Here is a 26321-nt window from a genome sequence, read left to right on the forward strand (position 1 = left end):
AAAAAAAACCTAGATACTTACAATGATTGCCAAAAGGAACTTTCACCCCATCAACTAATTAAAACCCAAGAGGACTTTTCCTATTTGTGAAACTCACAGCCCCATTTATCATCATACCATTGCCTACTGTCCATCTCACAACATTATCGGGGTCATTTTGCAGTTGCTCACAATCTTGTAACTTATTTATTACTCTTTAGAGAATAACATCATCCGCAAAATGCCTTACATCTGATTCCACTCCTTTACTCAGGTCGTTTATATATATATATATATATATATATATATAAGAAAAAGGTCCAATAATACTGCCTTGAGGAATTCCCCTCTTAATTATTACAGGGACAGATAAAGCTTTGCCTACTCTAATTCCCTGAGATCTATTTTCTAGAAATATAGCCACCCATCCTGTCACTCTTTTGTCTAGTCCAGTTGCACTCATTTTTGCCAGTAACCCATCATCCACCCTATCAAATGCTTTAGACAGGTCAATCACAATACAGTCCATTTGACCTCCTGAATCCAAGATATCTGCTATATCTTGCTGGAATCCTACAATTTGAGCTTCAGTGTAATAACCTTTCCTAAAACCAAATTGCCTTCTATCGAACCAGTTATTTATGTCTAATATAATCAGAAGAATGCCTTCCCAATGCTTACATGCAACGCATGTCAAACTTACTGGCCTGTAATTTTTAGCTTTATGTCTGTCACCCCTTCCTTTATATACAGGGGCTACTATAGCAACTCTCCGTTCATTTGGTATAGCTCCTTCAACCAAACATTCAGAACTTGATAACTTAAAGTGTCGGAACGACCGGTGGTGTGGGACCAATCTCTTGAAGACTACAAATCCAGGACAAACACGACAGAGGAACGGTGTCAGATTTGCCACAAAATCTCGAGAATATATTTGACAAGGAAAAAAATACATTTGGTAAGTAGTGATAAATAATTTTATTTTTTATTATTTACAAACCACTTTCAGTACCAGTAGGCAATTGTAGACTACTTAACAATATTGTTGATATTTCACAGAAAACGAACTTTACTTCTCTTCTGTATTTTACTAAGTTGCCAGGGTAATGAGCCTTCTTCATTCACAAAATATTGAGCACTATTGATATCTTTTGCTTTCAAGGTTCCTCATTATGTTTGAGAAAGTGTGATATCATTTAGACCTTTTATGGTACTGTAGCCATCTCTTTCTCTACAAAATTGTGAAGAACACAACAGCCTTCAACTATTTTTGCAGCCAAAGGTGCAAAGACATTGACTGATCGTTGAAAAATCTTCCACTTGTTTGACGAGATACTTGACTTCTCTGTCCTATCACTGGTGCACCCACGTTCTCCAGCTTCATTTCCTTTTTCTGAAGTGTAGAAGGTAGAATAAATGAAGATGATGATGATGATCCATATTTATTACCTACACTGAAAAGTGTGTTGAAAAGGATTTGCTAAAGAGCATGGGGAATTTTGTGTGGCTCTAATTTACCTGCTGTGTGTGAAAGAGTCAGGGGAAGCGGGTGCACCTACACAAACATGCAGACGTGGTTTATTCTGTGTTGTCTCAAAGAAATCTAAGGATGGACAGCCAGAAAGTGGATGAGTTCCTGCAATAAAGTTCATGGTCTGGTGAGAGTACTGTTAATCCAGCCTACCACAGTGCACACCAGTCCTAGAGCCCACCACTCTTTTGATATGGTCCTTTGGCAATCGCTGGCATAGAGATGTCCTTCAAAGAGAAAGATTGTTCCTCTGTCTATACCACCACCTGTTGCTTGCTTTAAACTGTGAGATTCCTATGTAGCTTTTCTTTGTGATTTCCAGCACATTTAACTGTCGTATATCATGTGAAACAGAATAGCTGTTATTTCTCCTATTTTGCAGCTAAATATGGTATTCACCGAGCTCGATAGCTGCAGTCGCTTAAGTGCGGCCAATATCCAGTATTCGGGAGATAGTAGGTTCGAACCCCACTGTCGGCAGCCCTGAAAATGGTTTTCCGTGGTTTCCCATTTTCACACCAGACAAATGCTGGGGCTGTACCTTAATTAAGGCCACGGCCGCTTCCTTCCCACTCCTAGCCCTTTCCTGTCCCATCGTCGCCGTAAGACCTATCTGTGTCGGTGCGACGTAAAACAACTAACAAAAAAAAAAATCAAAGTGATAAATTTCATATTCGTTTCTGACTTGACAATTTATGACAGTAATTCTTTGTAAGAATGTATTTGTAATGGTCCACCTATTCAATACTTAAACCTAAATGGTATATATATATATATATATATATATAGTCCTATTAAAAATTAGTACGTTTCAACCTTTGTTAGGTCATCTTCAGCTAACAAACAGTTATGAAAAATATCTTAAAATAGATATTGGAGTGTGGGAGGCCTGTACATCCGCCATTCCAATTGCCGGCATTGAGAAGGGCCAGCCACATCACTCAGGGTTGGGCTTAGGTGCTAGGCCCCTCTATCTTCCAGCCAAGGCAGCGCGGCATTACAAGATGATTAACCTGGAGTCTTCCATCTCCCAAGGTTTCTGGATAGATCCAGCCTCCAGACTGTTCTGGAATGACTGTCACAGGTATATAAGACAGGAGTGACTTGCCAGTTAGTTTACAAGGATGAGTTGACTGCCGTAGTGGAAGCACGTACGTGCCTCTCGCTGCGCTTTCTCTCTCCTTTCACCGAGAACTTCGAGAGACTACACTACCTGTCCCAACCGGTTACCGCCTCTCGGTACCTAGGGTTAGATAGGGATTCTGTGGCCTAGTTCGCTTTCGTATGTCCCAACAGCTACACACACGGGACCAGGCTTGTTTTTCCAGAAAGAGCAATGTTACGCTTCGTAAAGAGCAATTTGTCGGCAAGCCTGGAACCATACAGACAAACATCTACGAACTTCAAGAACTTCAAGAAATGACGGAGAGTGAGGAGCTGTCGTTATCACGGCACTCTGACCACTCTACGGCCGTCAATACATCAGCGGAGGGCAAAGCGCAGTTATCACAGCGCCGCCCCCCGCCAAATACTCCCACCGGCAATATATTGTTTAGTAATAATATATTGAATATGTCTGCAGGGTGGAATGCTACAAGCGCGCATAGCTTGTCGCTACCGGCTCTCGCTCGGGTCAATGACCCGGCCGAGCGGGAGCTGGAGGTGACTCAGCGCCTAGCGTACTCTGCGAGCGGGAGACGACAAGTGTTAGAGGAGCTGGGAGCAGACTGCACACCTGACTCTCAGCAAGTAAACCTGACAACTGGAGTTTACCTGACGGGGTACGCTATGCACAACTATGCGTGCGCCACCACTACAAATACTACCACCACCATAACATCTCTTATCACCACCCCGTCAGTACAAGCCAGCTCGCACATACCAGTGCAGCCGCTCCCCAATCGGCCGGCCAGCCACAGGGCTGACCCCCGAAATAAGAGCAGGCGAAGCCTGGAAGCTGAGCTGGAGTGCGTGACGTTGTGCTCGGGCGACCGGGAACCAGGGCTAGCCCCCGATGTGCCAGAACCCGAACACGGGAAGGAACAGTCGTATGGCTCCACTGAGCCAGCGACTGTGGAGAAACACGAACATAAAATGGAGGCTAATCCTCAACCTAACATGAACCGAACCCTCAAACCCAACCCAGTGGTCAGCTCGTCGGACGCCGGGAAAGCGGGACCCAGTTTCGCAAACCCGAGCGCGAAGACAACAGCGCACAAGGGATGGAATAAGAGGGACAGATGGACTCGGCGGATGGCGCCAACTAAAGTCCAACCCCCACCCGGGCGAGCGGGAAACTCGGAGTCGGACGAGGCCCCACTGGTGATCAACCTTTCAGGCGCATCCCGGGAGGCCGAATCTGAGAGCTCCGAGGGAGAGAGACTCAGCCAGCATGGGGTAACCGAACCCGAGGTCCCAGCCACCCAGCCGGGAAACCAGGGTGACGGCTTCAGGGAGGCAAAAGGGAGGAAGAGGGGGAAGGGGAAAGGGAAAGTAACTCAGCCCCTGAGCCGCAAGGCCCAGGCAGGCGGGAGAAATAAGCCAAGTACCCGAGTCGATAGTAGCACCGAAACATCTATCGGCTCAACCCAACCCCAGCACTCCACACACAAGAGGCAGACTCGTCAGAGCCCACCTCCACCACCACAACAGAAGAAACAGATCACCCGTAAGGGGTCAACCCCCCCACCCCTTACGGTCTACACTACAAACACAAAGACACTCGAAACGGAGCTCCTCAAAAAGCTGCCGCATGAAGAGAGAAAATATTATTTCTCTAGGCCGAGAGTAGACGCACATGAAGCGATCCAGCTACACATGATGAGCTTTGAGAGCTATGAAACCGCTATCGAAGTGCTAAAACGGCTAAATATTACCTTTGTAAGAATATTGCCCAATAGCACTATGAAGCGGTTCGTAGTCAGGACCCCCGTTAACGGAAGTAACGCGGACGAAATCCAGCTTGCATTGAAAGCACAGGATATCCCCGCATTCTCCGTTGTGCGGATGCGAGCAGAGAACAGGCCAGCCAAGGGCAACCTATTCCTAGTTGCCGTGGCGGACACCCCAGACGCGGGCAATCTGCGGAAAATGCGGATGCTCGCGAACATGCTGGTGTCGGTCGAGCCATACCGCCCCCCAGCCACTGGCCCCCAATGTGGAGTGTGTCAGAGACATGGCCATCCAGGGGCGGCGTGCCGACTGGAGCCCAGATGCCGCAGATGCGCCGCCTCCCACTTGTCCCGCGACTGCCCCCACGGCAATGACCCCGCGTACTCTAAGTGTGCTAACTGCGGGGGAAAACACGCGGCCAATTTTAAAGACTGTCCTAGCCGCAAGGACTACGAAGCCGCTCATCAAGGCAAAGGGCCAAAGGGTAATAAGCGTGGCAACCCTAAGGCCCAAGCAGGCCCCTCAGGCACAGGCGCTTCACGCAAAAAGAACCCAGGCCCATCAGGTACAAAGGACCCTTCAGGTCTCGCAGGCCCGTCAGGCACAAAGGGCCAAAAGCAAGGTCCTTCAGACAACCAGCGCCCACCAGGCGGAGGCATTTTAAATTTCAAGCCCGTACGGACGGTAGGTAAACACAACCACCGGCCCTCAGCCCAACCACCCCCCACCACCGTCCGAGCTAAGACCTCAAATAACAACAACAAGAAGGCCCAGTCCCAAGTAAACAAACAAAGGCAGGTTAAGTCCACACCAGCACTTCCCGAGCTGCTAGAAGGCCCACCCCAGGCCAGCTCCACCCCCCCGCAGAGAACCTGCCGATAGTCAGCCGGCATCCGCATCACCACCCCCCTCGCCCCCCCCTCTCACCGCACCAATCTCACCAACTACACAGTTACAGGCACAACATCCAGCGGGGAACATGGCAGTAAAGGCATTCAGGGAAAGGATAGAAGAAATCCTGAAAACCTTCTTTCCGAACCTGAACCTCTCGGTAGCCATAACCACTGGGATTATGATGGCCAACATGCCCCCTACCCCTGGCTAAGGGACCTGGCTAATGCAATCTCCGAACTCCTAACCCCGGATGGCTGAACAACCCAACGAAGATAATAATAATAATAACAATAACACGCAGGAGCTTCGAGTTCTAATATGGAACTGCCAGGGCGTCAGGTCTAGGAAATATGAACTCGAAGCCTTCCTAGCCGTGAACACAATACACGTAGCTCTCCTAACAGAGACCTTCCTCCCTCCGGGGAGGAAGTTCACTATAAGAGGCTACAAAATGCACAGAAGCGATAAGGCTAACAAAGTTGGAGGAGTGGCAGTCCTGGTAAGGAAGGACATCAAGCACATGGAGGTAGACATACCAGAGGTGGTCACGCTGGAGGCATGCAGAATAGCCCTACCAGTGCAGGGAACACTTATAAATGTCATAGCAGCATACTCCAGACCGACAAGCCTAAACACTCAGGACATAGAAACAGTACTAGGACTAAATCGAAACACAGTGCTAGGAGGGGACTTAAACTCGAAACACGCCACGTGGGGATGCCTGAAACCAAACCCAGCAGGCACAAGGCTGTATGACCACATGCTTTCCCAGGACTATGTGGTAACAGCCCCCCAGTGAGCCCACGTTCCTAGCACCGAACGATCACGTATCCGACATACTTGACATAGCCCTATTGCGACATATTCCTCAAAGGCATAGCATAAAGGTAGTGAACGACCTGGGGTCGAGGCACCAACCAGTGATATTTACACTAGATGCGAACCCAGAGGAATATGAGAAAAACCCCAGACGCCGGCTCAACTATAAAGCAGCCAACTGGGGCAAATTCGAACGCAAGCTAGACACACTCCTACAGGGAAGCGAAAGCATGCTAATAGACAGCACAGCCCAAATTGACGAAGCAGTCAAAACCCTTGTAGAAGCAATTCAAACAGCCACAACTGCGAGCATACCGCTAAGCAAACACAGAGAATCACCTCTTTTCGAGATTCCAGCGCACATAAAAGAATTAATACGCAGGCGCAACAGCCACAGGCGTAACTGGGCTCGACATCACAGAGACGAAGACTGCGAGATGAAAAACGAACTAAACACAGAAATACAAACTCAACTACTGGAATACAGGTCGGAAAAGTGGAACAACCACCTCAAACTTTTCGACACCAACACCAGGCCAGTGTGGAACTTAGCGAGACACTTCACGCGAGAAACACACAACATCCCTACCATCAAGGGACCTAACGGCCCGGTATACGAGAACCGTGATAAAGCCGAAATCATAGCGGACTCCATAGAGGCGGCTTTCACTCCAAACGAAATACCATCTGACCCAGCCTTCATCAGGCAAACTGAGGCAAAGGTAGCAGAATTCCTTGAAAACGCACCTAAGGTGGAGGTTAAGAGGACAAATATACACGAAATTAAGTGGATTACAGGTCATCTTAACTCCAAGAAGGCGCCCGGCCCAGACGAGATCCAGAATATAATTATTAAGAAATTAACTCACAAAGCCCTAACACTACTTACCAGCATCTTCAATGCAATGTTCAGACTCCAATATTACCCTGAACAATGGAAAAGGGCTAGGATCCTCGTATTTGGAAAACCAGGCAAAGACAAGTCAGACCCCAACAACTACAGGCCCATCAGCCTTCTGGACGCCCTCAGTAAAGTATTCGAGAAAATACTACTGAAAAGGTTAATAGGGCATATCAAGGAAAAAGGTATAATTCGCAACGAGCAGTTTGGCTTTAGGAACGCACATTCTGCCCCACAACTGCTCACTCGATTCATAGAACAAGCCACCATAGGTCTCAACAAACGAAGAGACACAGGAACGGTTTTCCTTGATATCCAGAAAGCATTTGACAAAGTCTGGCACGAAGGCCTACTAGCGAAACTAATAGACCACGAATTCCACCCAGGCTATATAAGACTTATTAAATCTTATCTGGAGGGCCGAGAGTTCAAAGTAGACGTACGCAACACGCTGTCAAGTACACGCAGGATTAGAGCGGGTGTAGCCCAAGGGTCCCTTATCGGCCCAATCCTCTTCGTCCTGTATACAAACGACATGCCTACTACAGAACTCACTACCACACACCTCTACGCTGATGACACCGCTATCTCAGTTCAACATCCACAGCTAGCGTGCGCTCGAAAGAGGCTACAAGTAGCACTAAGAACTCGAGCCTTGGCTAACGAAATGGCGCCTCAAAGTCAATGTTGACAAGTGCCAAGCAGTGCTGTTCACTAAGAAGAACAGACTCACACGCAGGCCAGTCAACATAAAAGCGCTAAAGCTTTTCAACGAAGATATAGTGTGGCATGACAAAGTAAAATACCTAGGAGTAGTCCTAGACAGAAAGCTCACCATGCTACACCACATCAATGATATCCAAAGAAAAGCACACATACGACTTAGCCAGCTATATCCTATACTGAACAAAAAGTCCAGTATTAACACGGAAGTAGCCATAAACATGTATAAGGCCCTAATCAGACCAATAATCATGTACGCAGCCCCAGCGTGGGGGTTCACTGCAATGATGAACCTGGATAAGCTGGAATTAATACAAAATAAATGCCTACGAGCAGCGACCAGACTCCCTTACGACACGTCAATACGCCAACTATGCAGTATTGCAAAAGTCAGCTCAATAAGGCACCAAATACGTAAACAGACACTAAACATGTACAAAAAGTCATGGAGTAATAAGATCAACCCGTTAATAAGCGGGATCGGACGCTACGATGTCGATCTGTACAAAAAGTATCCTACACCGAAGCACATTCTGTTCAGCCACAGGGTTGGGTGGGCAAGGGGCCGATAGCCAACCCACTCCTGCCAAGCTGACACCTATATACCACATAAACCCACACACTGCAGACACCTATGTAAATATGTAAATATGCTTCATATGTTTCAGCTGTCCTAGACCCAGGGACCAGGCGAGGAAGATTGACAAAAAGTACAACCTAAGAAGACGACGGCAACGCAGCCAGACGGCCAAGGACGTATCAATCCACCCCGCGCCCCGACAGAGACATGGGAGCGGAACACCAGCCCGTGCCCTATAAACAGTTTAATAAGTTTAATAAGTTATCTCACTCCTATGTAGGTTGAACGCTGGACACGAGAGCAGGCAAACAGCCGGCACTCCAATGAGAACTTGTATATACATATGTTATTAATAACCTTAGTTTTAGATCTGCAGTGACAAGTGTGTTCCAACAACACCGCATAGAGGGACATCGACAGGAGGAAGAAGATAGCCCCTTTCATGCAAGGCTTGGCTCTAATTCCCCCCTCTCCAAAAGGAGACTTGGCACCAGGGACTGCTGGCTGCTGGACAATGGGACGAACCTGTGGCCCAAAGCCCAGACGCTAGCAGACCCGAGCCGACCCGGCAGTGACAAGAAGGACTGATCCCCATAATAACAAAAATTGCAAGGAAATGGTTATGATTGCATGACACCTATTCCTAACTAACACAACCTCTGGACTTTATCCAGCCCACATCCTTGCATGTACTAACACAAGATGTCAGGTTTTACATGTAGGCTCTTTCTTCTTTCTGCCTATGTGGCTTTTCCCTGACCCTTCAATACCATACTTCAACACCATATACCTAATACAAACTCTTGCCGTGGTAGCGAGTCTGACTCGGAAACCGGCAGATACTCCTTGTATCACCTCCCACTCCTCCCTGCTCTCTCTTTCTTCTTCTTAGAAATAATAGCATGTCGGAGGCCATGTAGATTGAGTCGATGGTCATGCGGGGGGAGCGGGCTTCGGGGGCCCTCCCGAAGAGAGAAAAAAAAAAATGCCAGTTAGTTTGAGTTGAGTTTCCAGTCAGTGGTCGAGTGCTGTCATCGTGGGCGTGGCTCTTGGACCTCCTGCTGGAAGAGAACATGGCGTGTTCTGGTGCAGCGTGGAAGAGAACATTGGATTTTGGAATAGGGCTGTGAGTGGAGTTCTACCGGAGTGTGGACAGCGGATGCCATCCTGAACTGCAAAACTGACGTGTGTGTAGGCTGTGAACTGTAGACCACTGGTCCTCAAAGTGGGGGACGCAGAGAGTGATAAAGTGGGGTGCCGGCTCTGATTGAAATATTTATATTTCATATTTTGTAACAAATATTGCTGTCCTCAGATTCTCACATCTATGAACCTAGGCAGGCAGCTCTTCCACCGCTATTGAAGACTAATAAACTCGTACTTTTCCTGTCGTATTTTCAAGAACTGGCCAGTAGATCCTGCAAGCACGTATTCTGAGAAAAGGTACGAGTAACATTTCCCACGCAGCAACCTCTCGCCACCCACCAGCAGCGGTATCACCTTACCAAACACTTAAGAACCACTAATGACAATAAGCCACTTGACAATTGACTGCCACTTCCTTACAAGAATAGATTCTTCTGTTTCTGCCATTCAGCCAGGCCTTTGCAGTTAGTTCAAAGACAGTAAGTGAAAAGGTGAATTCTAGTGCATGTTTAGTGGAAGTGGTTAGCCCAATTTACAATAAACTGATGCAGTACAAGTATCGCCATAAACATGGATAAATGGTGTGTTAGCAGTGTTAAAAAGAAACCCCATGGAAATGATTTATCGAGTGTTTGCCTGCCTTCGAAAATACTCAGTCATAATAAAGAACAAGATTCAAATTTAATTGAAGTACATTGTTCTTCCACTTCAACTTCTGATCCCACTAGGAACATTAATTCTACACCCAAAAGCAAAGTGTGGTTTTACCAATATTCTTTTGAATAATAGAAGAAAATACTGTAGATCTCGGTGATCCGTTTTTGTGCCAAGTAGCCTATTGAGGGGAGGGGCTAGATATTTCATGTTTCAGAATGGGGATGCGACCGAAAATGTTTGAGAACCCGTGCTGTAGACCGTGACAGCAGCAACAAGGTGGGTGAATGACTGGATGAGACTAATATTACTGACCATAGTCCGTGTGTATTAGTGTGAATGAACAGTAGAGAGGGCATGAACTGTGTAAATGTGTGTTGACTAGAAGTAGAATGCTACCAGCTTCTGTATTCATTTATTTACCCTGCCAATTTGTTAACAATGTGCTTAAAAAGAGACTTGATGAAACAAAATTTTGAACACTTTAACACTCTAAAATTATTTACAAAATGACACACAGTATCTTTCTTTGTCTTGAGTATCTGTTCTTGAGATTGGCGCTGACATTCCAGTGATGTTAGATCTTCAAGATGATATTATTACTTGCGGACCACGTTTTTAATTATCGTCTGTCTCTATGTGTCCAGTATTCTTAGTAGGTATTTTGAAAGGTTGACACTTGTAGCCAGTAGTGTACAGGAGCTTGTCGAAATAATGGATTGTGTACAACAGGAAAGTCACAATCTTGGCATGGAAATTAACTGGAGCAAGATAAAACTAATGATTGTCAACAAAGGTGCAGAGATTCAGCTGCCACAGCACCTGAACAATCTCCAAAGAGTCTGTCAGTTTCCTTATCTTGGACCAATAATCAAGGATACAAGTAGCTGCGAAAAAGCAATCAAATGTCGCATCATTCTACGATGTACAGCTATGGCAAAATTAAAGATGATCTGGCAAGATAGAGCAATATCTACGAGTACAGAGAAAAGATTAGTCCATTTGCTTGTGTTCTCAATCTTCCTGTATGGATGCGAAACTTGGTCCATACAAGCTAAAGACAGGAACAGAATCAACGCCTTTGAAATGTGGTGTTGGAGAGGATGTTGTGAATGTCTCAAATATTATTACAATATTTTAAGTCCACCTATTCAATGTATTGTAGTAATAAAATTAACGGCCCCTAGAATTGATGATACTCCTGCTAAGTGGAGAGAAAAAATTGCTAAGTCAACAGAAGCACCAGCGTGAGCGATTCCTGAGGAGAGAGGGGGGGTAAACTGTTCAACCAGTGCCTGCACCTATTCAATGTATTCAATGTATTGTATTGAACAGGTGGACTTAAAATATTGTAATAATATTTGAGACATACGTCAACTTCAATACGGAACCAAAATGAGAATAGTTACTTGTAAGATGTTGTGAATACTGTGGACAGCCAGGCAAACAAATGATTCTGTCATTCGGGAAATTGGAATACAAGAAAGTCTATGCCAAGTTGTGTATCAAAGAATCCTGCAATTCTTCGGTCACATTATGAGAAGAGAGGATGACATCTTGATTTGTAAACTTCATTTTTCCATATTGATATTTACCAATCGTCACAAAAGGAAAAGAAAAATTCCACCTAATCAATACATTTATTTACATGTAAAATATTACATATCTAGGACCGGTTTTGACCCTTTATAGGTCATCCTCAGCTATATCAGAATCATATTTACATTTTTATCTTACTCATAAGGACCTTCATGACATACTATTTTATACTTTCAATAGAAACTTTTCTTAAAAATCTTACAAAATTACAAGCATTGTGATAAAATTACAAACTTTATCTTACTATATACATGCAATTATGGCTGAAAGAATTTGTCTTTAAGCTTATTAAGCACTTATCTCAAATACGATTACACATTTATAAAATGAGGCTTAATTCAGCAGAATAAGCAAAATACCTATGATAAGTGCTTAATAAGCTTAAAGACGAATTCTTTCAGCCATAATTGCATGTGTATAGTAAGATAAAGTTTGTAATTTTATCACAATGCTTGTAATTTTGTAAGATTTTTAAGAAAAGTTTCTATTGAAAGTATAAAATAGTATGTCTTAAAGGTCCTTATGAGGCATAAGATAAAAATGTAAATATGATTCTGATATAGCTGAGGATGACCTATAAAGGGTCAAAACCGGTCCTAGATAAGTAATATTTTACATGTAAATAAATGTATTGATTAGGTGGAATTTTTCTTTTCCTTTTGTGACGAAGAGAGGATGACTACGTGGAAAAATTGTCCAAGGAAAAGTTTCCAGCACAAGGTCACGGGGACAGGTCACAAAAAGATGGGTTGATCGAGTAAGACTTACAATGGAGAATTACTATCTGGAAAATGCAAGTTCGTACAGAATGGCATCAGGTCGTAAAAGAAACAACAAAGTCCTTGGCTCACGATACTCAGTCATGAGTGGAACGACTGGAGAGAAAGAATTGAGGTATTTTATACTGGATGTATAAAAATTCACTGTCCCATTTTAATATGTATTTAAAATTATGTCAGTTTAGGGTCTTGATGTGTTTATATTTAGATCAATATTTTAGCATGCTGGTTATAAAGTACTGTGTCTAGTTTTAATATGTCATTTTGGCTGTTAACTCTGTCTAGATTATTTACCTGAAGAAGGCCTAATGAGAGTTCACAACATGTTCTATTTTTAAATGTTTATACACTGCCTGACAAAAAAAAGTTAAGTACCCAGAAGGAATGGTCCAATATTCTCCCATTTTGGTATACGTGCATACCAGTGATGTGTGAGTAAATTATTAGATTTACAAGGATCTGTAATGTGTAGAAACACAGTTAGAGGAAGAACAATACGGCTTTAGACCGAATAGATCAACAATAGACATTATATTTACAGTGCGAACGATAATGGAAAAACATCTGGAAAGGAACAAGGAAATCATCTTCGTATTTTTGTATTTGGAAAAAGCTTATGATACAGTTAAGAGAAAACATGTATGGGAATGTCTACTGAAAAGGAATGTACCAAAATCATTAATTAACAAGATAAAAATGTTGTTTCATGAGAGTAAAAGCAGTGTACAAGTGGGGAGTGGTGACTCTGAAACATTTTATACAAAAAAAAAAAAAAGTCTCAAGCAAGGAAGTGCACTGTCACCATCATTGTTTATTATATTGATGTGGATGAATTCAAAAGCATGTAAAACAGAGTATCAGTAGTGATGAAGTGAATGCTTTGGTATTTGCAGATGATGTGGTGATTTGGGGAAAGCGAGAAAAGGAAGAACAAAGGAGACTAGACATTTGGAATTAAAATCTGTAGGAGTTCAGAATGGTAATTAGTAAAAAGGAAACTGTAGTCATGCACTGTGGAAAAGAGAAGCCAAGTGAACATAGACGGAGAACGGTTAGAGAATGTAGAACAGTTTACATATCTGGGTAGCATTATTAATGGAAGTAATGAAATCAATCCTGAAATTAATAACAGACTAAGGAAAGGTAAAACATTTTATCATCAAGTCAGAGAGCTTTTATGGGATGATGAAGTACCCAAAAGAACGAAATTATGCAAACAGTATTTCATATCAATTGTAACAAACGGGCTAGAAACGCTGGTAGCTAATAAGAGACAAGATAGTAAGATCCAAGCAGTAGAAATTAAATTTTTAAGAACATTGGTTAAAAAGACAAAAAGAGATAGAATTAAAAATATTAAAATTAAAGAAGAGCTAAATATAAAACCATTAGTACAGAACATACAGAAAGCAAGACTGAGATGGTTCGGACGTGTAAAAAGAATGGGAAAGGAACGGGTTGTAAGAAGGTAATTGGAAAGAGAAGTTAAGAGAAAGAGACCAGTAGGAAGACCGAGAAGAAGGTGGATGGATCAGATTTGGAAAGACATTAGAGAAGCTGGATTGGATGTGGTGGAAGTAATGGAGCAGGAAAAGTAGAAGGACAGAAAGGAGTGGAGGAGGCTTGTTAACCACACCCGGGCAGCTGGAGTGGGACATTGATGATGATGTAATGTGTAGAACGACCACCCGTTCTGTTGTTACCAGTCAACTGCTGTGAGTACAGTACGAAGCACCTGTGACAGCCTATCCACTAGTAGACAGCATTTGACAGAGGCCGCATTGTGGGACTGTATAAGGCTGGTTGATCGCATCGTGCAGTTGCCAGGGATGTGGACCACCCAGATGTCACAGTGGCCCGATGTTGGGCTCAATAGGTACATTAGGGCACCCAATCCCATTGTGAACATTTGGGTCGACCAAGAAAAACCCCTCACTCCCGAGGAAGGACCGCCATATAGTGCACTAAGCATTGCGGGATCCCATAACTTTGGCACACCCTATTCACGAACATACTGGGGACTCGACAACATCCTGCGAGTTCCCGCACAGTGTCTCGATGACTCGCATCCGCCAGATTGGGGTCCTAGAACACCATGCATCGGTTGCCATTGACAGCAGAATACCAATGCCTGCGTTTGGAGTGGTGCCTTGCCCGGGAGGCATGGACAGAGGATGACTGGCGTCGTGTCATGTTCAGTGATGAGTCCCGCTTCTCCATAACCTCTGGTGACCATTGTGTGAAGGTTTGGCGGCATCGAGGGCAGATCCTTCCCATATTGTGGAAAGACGCACAGGCGTTATCCGTAGCATCATGGTCTGGGGAGCCGTAGGATATGCGTTCAGGTCACCTCTAATAGTGCTCCGGCAGACTTTGATGGCACAGCGATATGTCACAGACATTCTGCGCCCCCACATCCTACCCCTTATGGCACAGCAGCCTGGGACAGTGTTCCAACAAGATAATGCATGTCCACACACAGCATGTGTGTCTATGGACTGCCTAGAGCATGATGAGGTCATCCTGTGGCCAGCAAGATCCCCGGACCTCTCCATCATTGAACACGTGTGGGATGACATTGGAAGGGGAATCCGTCCCAGTACCAACTGTTGGGGTCTGGAGGGACAGCTACAACAACTGTGGATAAATTTGCCTCAGAAGAGGATCCAAAGGCTGTTTGACACCATTCTGAACCGCATAAGTGCATGCATTGTGGCCAGGGAGGGGTGACACCCTACTGACCTGGCACCCCATATGGTCTTTGAGCATATTTAGTTTCATTCACTTTCAACCACTCCTTCTGGGTACTTAACTTTTTTTGTCAGACAGTGTATGTACCATATTGAATAGGTGGATTGAGCTTTTATAATTTCTTTATTAGAAATTTTGTATTTCTCTCTCATGTGCCTTCCTGTTTCTGCTCAGATTGAGGAAGAGATCATCAGCGCTCTCGATAGAATTTCTGATGATGGTTCTTGTTGTTTAAAGGGGCCTAACATGTAGGTCATTGACCCAGTAGATTTTCTACTGAATCTATTAGCTTGTAAAGCTGAGAAAGGATGCTCCTCTTCCCTCTGGTACAGACCCGTCTGACACAACATGGCTCATTATCCCAAAACAAGAGTAAATATATCTTGTCGGCTGACATCAGCCGTGAAAGTCTTATTACAAGATATTAGAATCATTCCGTATTGATGGTTTTCACTTGACAAAGGTAAATTTAATATGTCCTCTTATTCAATACATAACAACAACTCCACCATTAGATGGAGTAGTAATAGTCAAACATGTTTTGACTCGTTTGAGCCATCTTCAGGGAAAAAGGGGGTTAAAGTTATGTACATAATAGAAGCTAAAAATGTGTTAAAAAAACATAATGAAGGAACAAATGAAAAGCAAAAGAGACATGACGGAAATAAAAAACAATCCAATATATACACATTTCCGTCATTAGATGGAGTAATAATCAACTCGTTTGAGACATCTTCAGTGAAAAAAAGTTAACATTTTACATAATTGAAGCTAAAAAGTGTGTTAAAACCTATGAAGAAAAGAATGAAAACAAACGAGATAAGACGGAAACGAACAATAAGTGTTTATAGTGAGGTTGTGGACCTCGTAGTCTAAAAAATTTTGCAGTGTGATATAATTTTAAAAACAGGATGAAATCAGTGTGTTAAAAATTCGGAATTGACAGTCTGTCTCTGTAGGGTCAGCACGAATAGTTAAGAGCAGAGCAAAAAACTTGAAAATCTAAGATTGAGAGGAAACACATGCCAGGTGAAATGTATGTGACATGTGATGGAAAACCGTCAATGAAGTTCAAATTTTAGAATAGTGGCACGCTCAGAAGGCCTGATCGTCTCAGTTTTAGTGGTCCCATTCTCAATGATTGTTTCCAATGTTGGTTTTTCATCACGTGTCACAATGCAGAGAACAGATTCATTATTCCTGTATTTTCTGAAAATCCCAGGTTTTTCCTCAGTTTTTAAGAAACCGGAGAGAACTGATGTTCAGCGGACACTGCCAAGACAGATGCAGTCACCATTTCTACATACTGTAGCAATGCCGACTCTGTGAGACTATTTTTCAGCATGTTTACAAGGACAAAAACTCAATTCAGATCAAAGCTTCCCGAAAAAAGAATTCTGGAAACAATTTAAACCTTAAAACCTGTTGAACAAGGTAAGTGCTTTTAGCACAAATCTAGTTCAGAAATGTATTGTGCCATTCCGCTATTTTCCAGAAATAAGACTCAATCAACTCGGGATGAACGTGAGTACTGACAACGAAGTTAAACATAATGAATAAATTATATAAAATGTCAAGGAAGTTCAGAATAACGCGAAGTCGTAATGTATAAGATTGTAATGACAGTGGTAAAGACAAAATAAGAATAAGAAATAAGACCAACACTGTAAAAAAGACACAAAACAAAATGAAAAAGCAATCGAAGGGAATGGACATATTGCGATCTAGGAGTTGATTAAGTTGCAAAACTATTGAGAAAGAAGAGAAGTTAAGAAAGAAAGGTTAATTACAATGTTTACCAAGCTCTATGTCGCTTAAGTGCGGCCAGTGTCCAGTAATCGGGAGATAGTGGGTTTGAATCCCACTGTCGGCAACCCTGAAGATGGTTTTCCGTGGTTTCCCATTTTCACACCAGGCAAATGCTGGGGCTGTACCTTAATTAAGGCCACGGCCGCTTTCTTCCCATTCCTAGGCCTTTCCGGTCCCATCGTCGCCATAAGACCTGTCTGTGTCGGTGCGACGTAAAGCAAAATAGCAAAAAAATAATAATAAAATACAATGTTTAAATAACAATATGATTCAAGAATATATAAGATGATTAATTAAATATGCATTATGTATTAAAATACACAACTGTAGAATTGATTAGCATTGGCATTGAAAACTGCAAGGATAAAGCCTTGACTAGAGAAGAAGATATTCAGTATAACGCAGCATCACTGAATAATTGATAAAGCTATTCTGTAGTAGGTAAAAAGTTAAATAATTGCAGACATATTGGAGATCTAATAGCAATTGAAAGTACACAAAGCAATATTGAGCGGAACCTAATAACTGAATTATGTTAGAAGGCTTTGAAGACATCAGTATTTTACTGCTGATTTCATCAATGTGTTTTGTCTTTTCAATTGAGCGATTCAAGAACACCGTGGCTCTAAGAAAACTTGAGGTCGACTATCTGGATGATCCCGAGCTGAACCAACACAGCAGAGAGAAACCTTGGTTCCCGATGACATTACGATGACCGGCCAAGCAGGATGACCATCACGCAGAGCTGTGGAGAATGAATGATGATATTCTGGAAGCGAAGGAAAAAGATAAGTTTCTTAAATAAAATGTATATTTGAAGCCTAGATGTTTTATCATTATAGTCTTCAGGATGACCTAAATTATGTTAGTTTCTCGTGAGTGATTATTTATTATGTTGATATATGGGAATAGGTAGTCTTCTTAAGAAACAAGCCTAATCCCAGTTAGGGAATGCAATGTAGTTGGTGTTTTTTTTTTTGCTAGTTTATTTTGAAAGCAAAGAATTCCAACATGTTATGCCATATCATTTATGAAGTATTTATGGGTAAAATATTTTTACGATCTTCAATAATATGCCAAGTAATATGTTAATAGAGAGGTTATGCGTTATCATAAAGAATTAGGGTAATGTTAGATATGGATGTGACGGCAGACGGAAGACATGTTAGTGTTATTTAAGAAGATATTGATCCAATTATATTAATATTTCAGAATAAGATTATTTGTGCGTCAAATAAGTTATATACACGAAATATTTGGAAGAATAGGAAGAGATATGATATGAAATGAGTAATGATGAAGAATACTATAATGTTATATGAAAGAAATGAGGAATGTATTGAAGGAATATAGATTGCTATGATGACATGTGAGATGAAAATAGAATATTTGAAGAGAGAGGAAAGATTATTGACGCAAATTAGGATCGTATGTGTTCATGATGCAATGACATTGTATTTGTTCAAGAATCAATATCCTATGATAATGATGACGTGGTTTCACATTTATAAAATATTATGGTGAAGAGGCTTATGGCAATTTCAATTAAGAGTCATGTGTTCTAAAACTCAGATACATGCAGTATTTGAGTATTTATAAATGAATTAAATTTTGTAATTCAGTAGTATATGTGTTAAATATTCTTCAAAGTTACGTCATCAATGATGTGTTGTAACATCTCCTGAATTTTGACTTTTGAAAGTTGATAGTTTTAGGTTGTTTTACTTATCAATGTCTGGCAACTCTTGTGATATGTGGTGATCATAATACCTCTGTGCATCAAAAGTATGACAGTATGCACTTACAATACATAAACAACATGTTGTTCCTTTGTTGAGTTGAAAGAAACTAATGCTGATAAAAACTATTAAAAAATTATATTTATTTTCTAAAAAATACAGTTGCCACCAAAAAGTAGACTCGAAGCACTGTTGTTTTAAAACTCATATAATGAGATGATCAATGCCTGCCTATTTTGGACGTTCATCTTCATCCCGCTGGACCACACTAGATCTTGCTCCCTGATCTGAGATTGTTCACACACTGCCATCTCCAAACAGATAGGATCTGTCCTCATCAATCTTGGTTCTTGCACATCCATCTCTTCTCAGCCCCTAACGAGCTCGCTTCTGGTTCCCAGCTTGATCAGGAGGGCGGACTTTGACACTTACAGGGGGGCCTCTTGACGACCTTCAGCCTTGATATGGAAAGTGCGGGATAAGAACGCCAGACAAACCCAGGAAAAGGTAAGAAACAAAAGATAAAGATGAATACTGGCAGTAAAAGATGACAAACACAAAAGGAGGAAAGGATGTCAGCTCTTTAATGTAAGTAATGGAAAGGGACGAAAAATATATCCTCCACGATTTCTCCTCGTAAAGGCTCGCTCCCACCTATTGGAATGGAAACGAACAGTAGAAATTTGCACTCGACCGCTCACATCGAGCGGAACAGAATCGAACTGAATTCTATGGGAAACTTAAAAAGCATGCAATGGATTGTCTGATAGCGCTAAATTTTTTGTGAGGAGATGGAAAATGAAGAGAGTAAAAGGAAAAGAGATTGGAGAATATTCTGGGTGCATGAAATTAACTTCTCGAGGGAGGCGAAAGGAGAGTATTCAAGCTTATCTCAATGTTTATTGCGGGAAGAAGTTAAGTCTCGGAGAATTAAAATTTCAACAACTAGTCAATTTCACAGAATGAAATGCTACTTCAGATGCAATGGGAGTCCGGGATCATTTTAAAAGTATGGTAGGTTGCGTACCATGGCAGGATAAAATCGTTAATTGAGGTAGCCTCAACATCAGTTAAAATCTGTGAAGTGTATGTATTTTCCTCAGCAGAGTATTTCGTATGCAGTACGCTTTGTTGGAAATACATGTACGACATTGTCAAAGGTAGGGAATGCCTCTTACAAAATTGTTCAGATTTAATTATAATAAACACTTAAAGGTGCTGTACATCCCAAATTATGTCAATATCGTACTGATATACTGTATGTTTGCCTTTGCTGGCGGGACCTAGTGTTTACAGTGCACTATGTCTTCTGGTATAGGCTAGAACAATTTTGTTACTTTCTTTGACCTGTCTCTGTCTTATACTTGGCTTTGACAATGTGAAAGTGACTGAGGTATGAGCAATGCTAGTAATGCCATTCCTTATGCAGCCAGTCCCTGCTATGAATGGTGTGAATTTATTGCTCATAGGGTCGGTTGGTGCATGCATTTCAGTGGGCTTGGGAGATTGATATGTAATAGCAACTTCTGGCTCAGTGAGGAAAGCAACGGGAAATTACCTCGCTCCTCATTGCCCTAGTACTCCTCTTCAGTGATGCCTAGGCCATCTATGACAGCTGATGGCGGAGCTGTTGAGGATCCAACCAGCCTTCGGGCTGATGACTAAACATACATACTGTATGTGGACTCCAACTTAACGTGATTTGTGATGAACTCGACAATAATTATGACATGAATTGGATATAGACTACCTCGAAACTGAATATTCTAACCAGTTTGATTTCTCATTGCCTCGCTTATTTCCTCCAAGGCATTATTTCTTAATGTAGTTGCAATAATACGCTATTCAAGGGTCTTGTTGTAAAGGAAATTGTACTTTTTAACTAAACGGATAATTTTTCAGTGTCTGTTCTTGGTAAGTTGAATAAACTATAATGAAACAGAAAGTTCACGATCATCTGCAGGAAACAACTGACTTTCCAGCAGAAGCTGATACACATTTGCCGCCAAATGGCCATCCAAAATATCCCGATCACCTACGAAGTTGCACGCATGTTGATAATTCCGTTCGATTCCACTCCACTGCTCAAAAAATATTCTTGGCAAAGAATCCTGTTTGATTCGACTCGTGATGAATGCCATCTCTATCTCCCGTTTAAACACATATTAAAAATAAATTCTGTTCGGTTTGATTCCATTCCATTCCACTAGGTGGGACCGAGCCGTAAGTCTTTCAGTTAGCTGTCACATTACTTTCTTCTCCTTCAGAAACTGCTCTACCTTTTAGGAATAAGATCTGTGTTTTTTTGACAGCACTGAGTTCAGTCTTATTTAATTCAGGGATGACAAGACACACGATACATATCAGACCAATTGTGGACATTCCTGCAAAGAACCAGAATGTTCCAAATGGGTACAGAGTATTTATCATCGGCCTTACTAGTCGCAGTCCCACAATTCCTCCCAGCCAGTGCAGGGAACCTGCAATGCTCGACACGGTCGGACGTAGAGGAACGGGTGTCATCAAGATAGCAATTATATACGCCTGAGATCCTGGTCCGAACCAGAAGGCGCACTCAAACACCAGGTGCACCGTTACAGGCAACCAAGAGACACTCGTGGACCAAGTATCGCCTTGCGAGAAACCGTAGAAACAAGTGCCTGTCACAGTTAGTGCGACTGTGGCTAGCCCTGAGGAAAACATGAGGAGGACACAGTGAGGAAGTGATCTGCGGCAGAAGAAGAAGACCACTACACTGACAGTGATGGACGCAGTTCGAACACACGCATTTGTTACGTTTGCTTTGGAACTCCAGCTGTCTGACATACCAGCAAACTTAAATGCCCAGGCAGCATAAAAGTGGTAAACATAGAGCCCATAAAGCTGCCAGAGACAGGAGAGTCCGACGGCTATGAGCAGTGGATGGAGATACAGCACCGCACTGTGAACGCCAGATTTAAATCTCTCGTCGTCCTTCTGGAAATCTGCCAACTCCTTACACACATCATAGTCCGCAGTGCTGTATTCCTTTAGAAGCCGTAGAGCGGTTTTAGCGTCATCGACGCGTAACTTACGCAGAAGTAGCCATCTTGGGGATTCAGGCAAGAAGTAGTAGCCTACAAGACAAACAATCTGGCAGGCTGCCGGTACAAGGTGATAAAAGTAAGTGCTATTTTCAATGGTAAAAGTGCTGGCCACTGTAACTCCCAGAGCCACCGAGAGCTGTGTCGTGATCAGCAACAGGCTGAGGGAGAATTCATCGATGGTCTCCAGAATGTAGATAGGCGACGCAACGAATGTTAAACCATACGATAACCCTTGAAGACAAAGACCAAGGAGAAAAGAGTACTGTATGTGTGGAATTGGCGGCTCTGTTGGTGTGGTCAGGTGATAAAATGTGAACGTAAGGCAACAACCAAGGATGAGGCTAGGAGCCGACAGAAGCTCCAGCGTTGATCTTCGTCCTAAGAAGTGCAGAGGAATCCAGCTTAGGAGGCATCCCAGCATTGTAGCGACAGGAATACAGAGCTCTGCAAAGACAATTACTATTAGTTTCTTGTCAGTGATGGGAAGAGTACAACAAAAAAGTAATTAGGCTCAATTACAGTTATTTGAGAAATATTTTACTCGTTTACAAATTACATTTTCAACAAGTCATCAGGAATTATTCAATTCAATTTCCGGGTTGAACCGTGTTGTATTTGACAAGACCAAGATCCTAGCAGCTATCCCTTGGAATCTGGAAAGGAAAATCCGCGGGGCTATCGAAATCAGGAAACATCTGGACAACATAAATTTAGAAGAAGGATATAAAATCAGTAATTCTTGGATGCCTATCATTCATAGTTTAAGACAAACAGACCACAACATAAACACACGGCCCGCAACCCCATTACATAACAGCGCGGGCAAGCCCCCACTACCTGGCTGTGACACATACCTTCCAGAATACTCACGAGACAGCCAGGGCTTGCGTCAGCCAGAAAGGCTAGGATATAAAAGGCCAAGGTCAGGGCCACTCTAGTAGTGTAATTTCTGCTTCGGAGACTGATTACCTCGGATTGAGTAGGGGTATTTCAGTCACCTTGACAAAGAATTCTGCAATGTATTCGAAACATCGGCAAACTGTACGTGATGTGCAGACAAGTACAACACGGTTCAACCTGGAAATTAAATTGAATAATTCTTCACACCGTGGAAGTTTCACTTCTAAGATAAGTCATCAGGAAAATTACAATTACTTTACCGAGTGTTAGTCTTAAGGCAATCGCTGATTTTGTTTTCGCTTCGGGCTGGAATAATACAATAAGGAAAAGGAATATATTATCGTCCGGGTTAGAGTCAGTGAATGTTAAAGCGTATGATAACCATTGAAGCCAAATAGTAATGCATACCTGCCAACTTTCCCAATTTAGGCGGGAGGCTCCCGATTTTCGACAGTTTTCCTGCCTCCTGTTTATTCTATTATTTCTCCTAATTTTAGCATATTTTTTGCTGAACTTCAGACATTTGTTTTCAAATCCCTCCATTTAAGCTTTGTTTGCCAGTGGCTGGAAGTCCTTCGCTCATTGGCCGCTTTCAAATTAAATATCAGCGTTTATTGATACTAGAAATGCGCGCAAATGTGCGATGTTTATTGAAACATGTATATCGCAACGTGTGTATCGATTGCCAATCTCGAGTTCTCACGTGCTATGTTTTCATTTGTTCACTAGATTTGGAGTCATTTTAGTAATTTAATGACAGAATTTCAAAGATAGTGACTAGTGATTTTTCTAGAATTATTTGGAGACAATTCTGGCAAATTTTATTTTATTACTTGATAAAAATAGCATTTCGCTTCGCATAATCGTGCAGGCGCGTGATGCAATATATTAATCTACGAATTTGCTAAGTAACGGCATCTAAGCGCATGACTGATTCACACGTGTGGAGCATGAGTTCATACTATTTTCGGAAGGCTTATCAGAGACCAATCATCTCACTCACATAATTGCTGTGAGAGAAGAGAGATGTGTGATTTTTAGACTTGTAACCTCGTATACCAGCAGTCTGGATTTGAGACAATAAGTGTTATTATGTATACCATAGCACTGCTGTATTGTGCAAGACATGTAGAATAAGCACTTTTGACCAATTGTATCTCCTGATTTTTCTTCATAGTCATATCAAAATCTCCTGATTTTTAGTTTTGTAAAGTTGGCAGGTATGCTAATGTGTTGTGGAATTGGTAAGTCTGAACATGTGGTCAGCTGATAAAATGTGAACGTAAGGCAACAGCCAAGGACAAGACTAAACATACTACTTTGGAATTTTCAAAATTATCTTTTCCTATATTTTAATGACTTCCAGTGTTTGAAATTATTTTCTATTTACTTTGCAAATCAATTAATTCGTTCTCAAAATTCTCATCGCTAATCCTCAATGTCGTAAGGGGGGAAAGTACATCTTTGCATTCACTGGAAAGATGCTCTACAGGTGCACTTAAAAGAATACCTGTTTTAAATTTAAGAACATCGTTGGAATGTCTTTGAAAGGACGTCATCCACAACAGGCGAAGCTTCCGCTTCTGCTATAGTAGAAGTGAAAATATTATCTTCATCGTAATTCACTTCTTTCACACTTCTGCTCCTGTGCGATGTATATCAATTACAATTTTATTTCAAGAAGTAACGATTACAAGTAAAAATTACTGGGAATATAATCGCTACAAATAATTTGATTACTTATACTCAATTACTTCCCAACTTTGGTTCTGATTACATTATTATTATTATTATTATTATTATTATTATTATTATTATTATTATTATTATTATTATTATTATTATTATTATTATTATTGTTGTTGTTGTTGTTGTCATTATCATTATTATTATTATTATACCAGGTGGTACACCTCTACACCGCATATTTAAATGTTGCGCCTAATAGAACTCCTCTACTGGAGGAACAGTGAACTTGAAACTGGAGTGCAATTGGACTTGACAAAAGAGTGACTGAATGGGTGGATCTGTTTCTAGAAAACAAAACTCAGAGAATTAGAGTAGGTGAAGCTTTATCTGACCCTGTAATAATTAAGAGGGGAATTCCTCAAGGCAGTATTATCATACCTTTATGTTTTCTTATATATATCAATGATATGTGTAAAGAAGTGGAATCAGAGATAAGGCTTTTTTGCAGATGATGTTATTTTGTACAGAGTAATAAATAAGTTACAAGATTGTGAGCAACTGCAAAATGACCTCAATAATGTTGTGAGATGGACGGTAGGCCATGATAAACGGGGGTAAATGTCAGGCTGTGAGTTTCACAAATAGGAAAAGTCCTCTCAGTTTTAATTACTGCGTTGATGGGGTGAAAGTTCCCTTTGGGGATCATTGTAAATACCTAGGTATTAACATAAGGAAACATCTTCATTGGGGTAATCACATAAATATGATTGTAAATAAAGGGTACAGATCTCTGCACATGGTTATGAGAGTATTTAGGGGTTGTAGTAAGGATGTAAAGGAGAGAGCTTATTTGTATCTGGTGAGACCCCAACTAGAGTATGGTTCCAGTGTATGGGACCCTCACCAGGATTACTTGATTCAGGAACTGGAAAAAATCCAAAGAAAAGCAGCTCGATTTGTTCTGGGCGATTTCCGACAAAAGAGTAGCATTACAAAACTGTTGAAAAGTTTGGGCTGGGAAGACTTGGGAGAAAGGAGATGAGCTGCTCGACTAAGTGGTATGTTCCGAGCTGTCAGTGGAGAGATGGCATGGGAGGACATCAGTAACGAACAAGTTTGGATGGTGTCTTTAAAAGTAGGAAAGATCACAATATGAAGATAAAGTTGAAATTCAAGAGGACAAACTGGGGCAAATATTCGTTTATAGGAAGGGGAGTTAGGGATTGGAATAACTTACCAAGGGAGATGTTCAATAAATTTCCAATTTCTTTGCAATCATTTAAGAAAAGGCTAGGAAAACAACAGTAGGAAATCTGCCACCTGGGCGACTGTCCTAAATGCAGATCAGTAGTGATTGACTGAACTACTTAAACCGTTACTCAGAAGATGTCGCTACCAAAATCTAATGAAATTTTGTTATTTTGAAGTTATATGTACTGTATGAAATTCTACGTGTTATGTTTACCATTTATCAAGAAGTTGGGACTTTTTTCAACAGATGTCACTGCTAATAAACTATGATCATGCATCCTGGTGCAAAGTGGAAGAACCTTTTTTGAAGAAGTTTTGTATTCATGAGTTATTTTTTTACTAAATTATGTTCATTCATTTTTGGGTTGGCAATATTGACCTTTTCTTTCTGCCAGTTTTGTATTGAGCCAATCATGAATTTCTGTAATTAATTTTCAGCCTATCATAGGCTTCTTCCTCGATTCTGAGTGTCACTTTTGATGTCAACCAATAACGTGAGAGGGTGTGGCTAGTTTATTCATGAAAGGTCTCGAACTTTCCCCGAGGGTTTATAAACTGCGAATTTTCACGTCTCTTGGCCATTTAATCGTCATCTAACT

General features: G+C 41.7%; 1 protein-coding gene across 1 annotated transcript in view; it reads right to left on the reverse strand.

The window, feature by feature from the left end:
* Positions 1-18937: 18937 nt before the first annotated feature.
* LOC136859888 (facilitated trehalose transporter Tret1-like) overlaps positions 18938-26321 on the reverse strand; it is a 65846-nt gene continuing 58462 nt past the window's right edge. The window contains exon 4 of the mRNA XM_068225346.1: positions 18938-22326. Within this exon, the coding sequence (XP_068081447.1) occupies positions 21029-22326 (1298 nt within the window). The 3' untranslated portion in view covers positions 18938-21028. The remainder of the gene's footprint in view (positions 22327-26321) is intronic.

Source organism: Anabrus simplex, chromosome 1 (genome assembly GCF_040414725.1).
Source record: "Anabrus simplex isolate iqAnaSimp1 chromosome 1, ASM4041472v1, whole genome shotgun sequence".
NCBI lineage: Eukaryota > Metazoa > Arthropoda > Insecta > Orthoptera > Tettigoniidae > Anabrus > Anabrus simplex.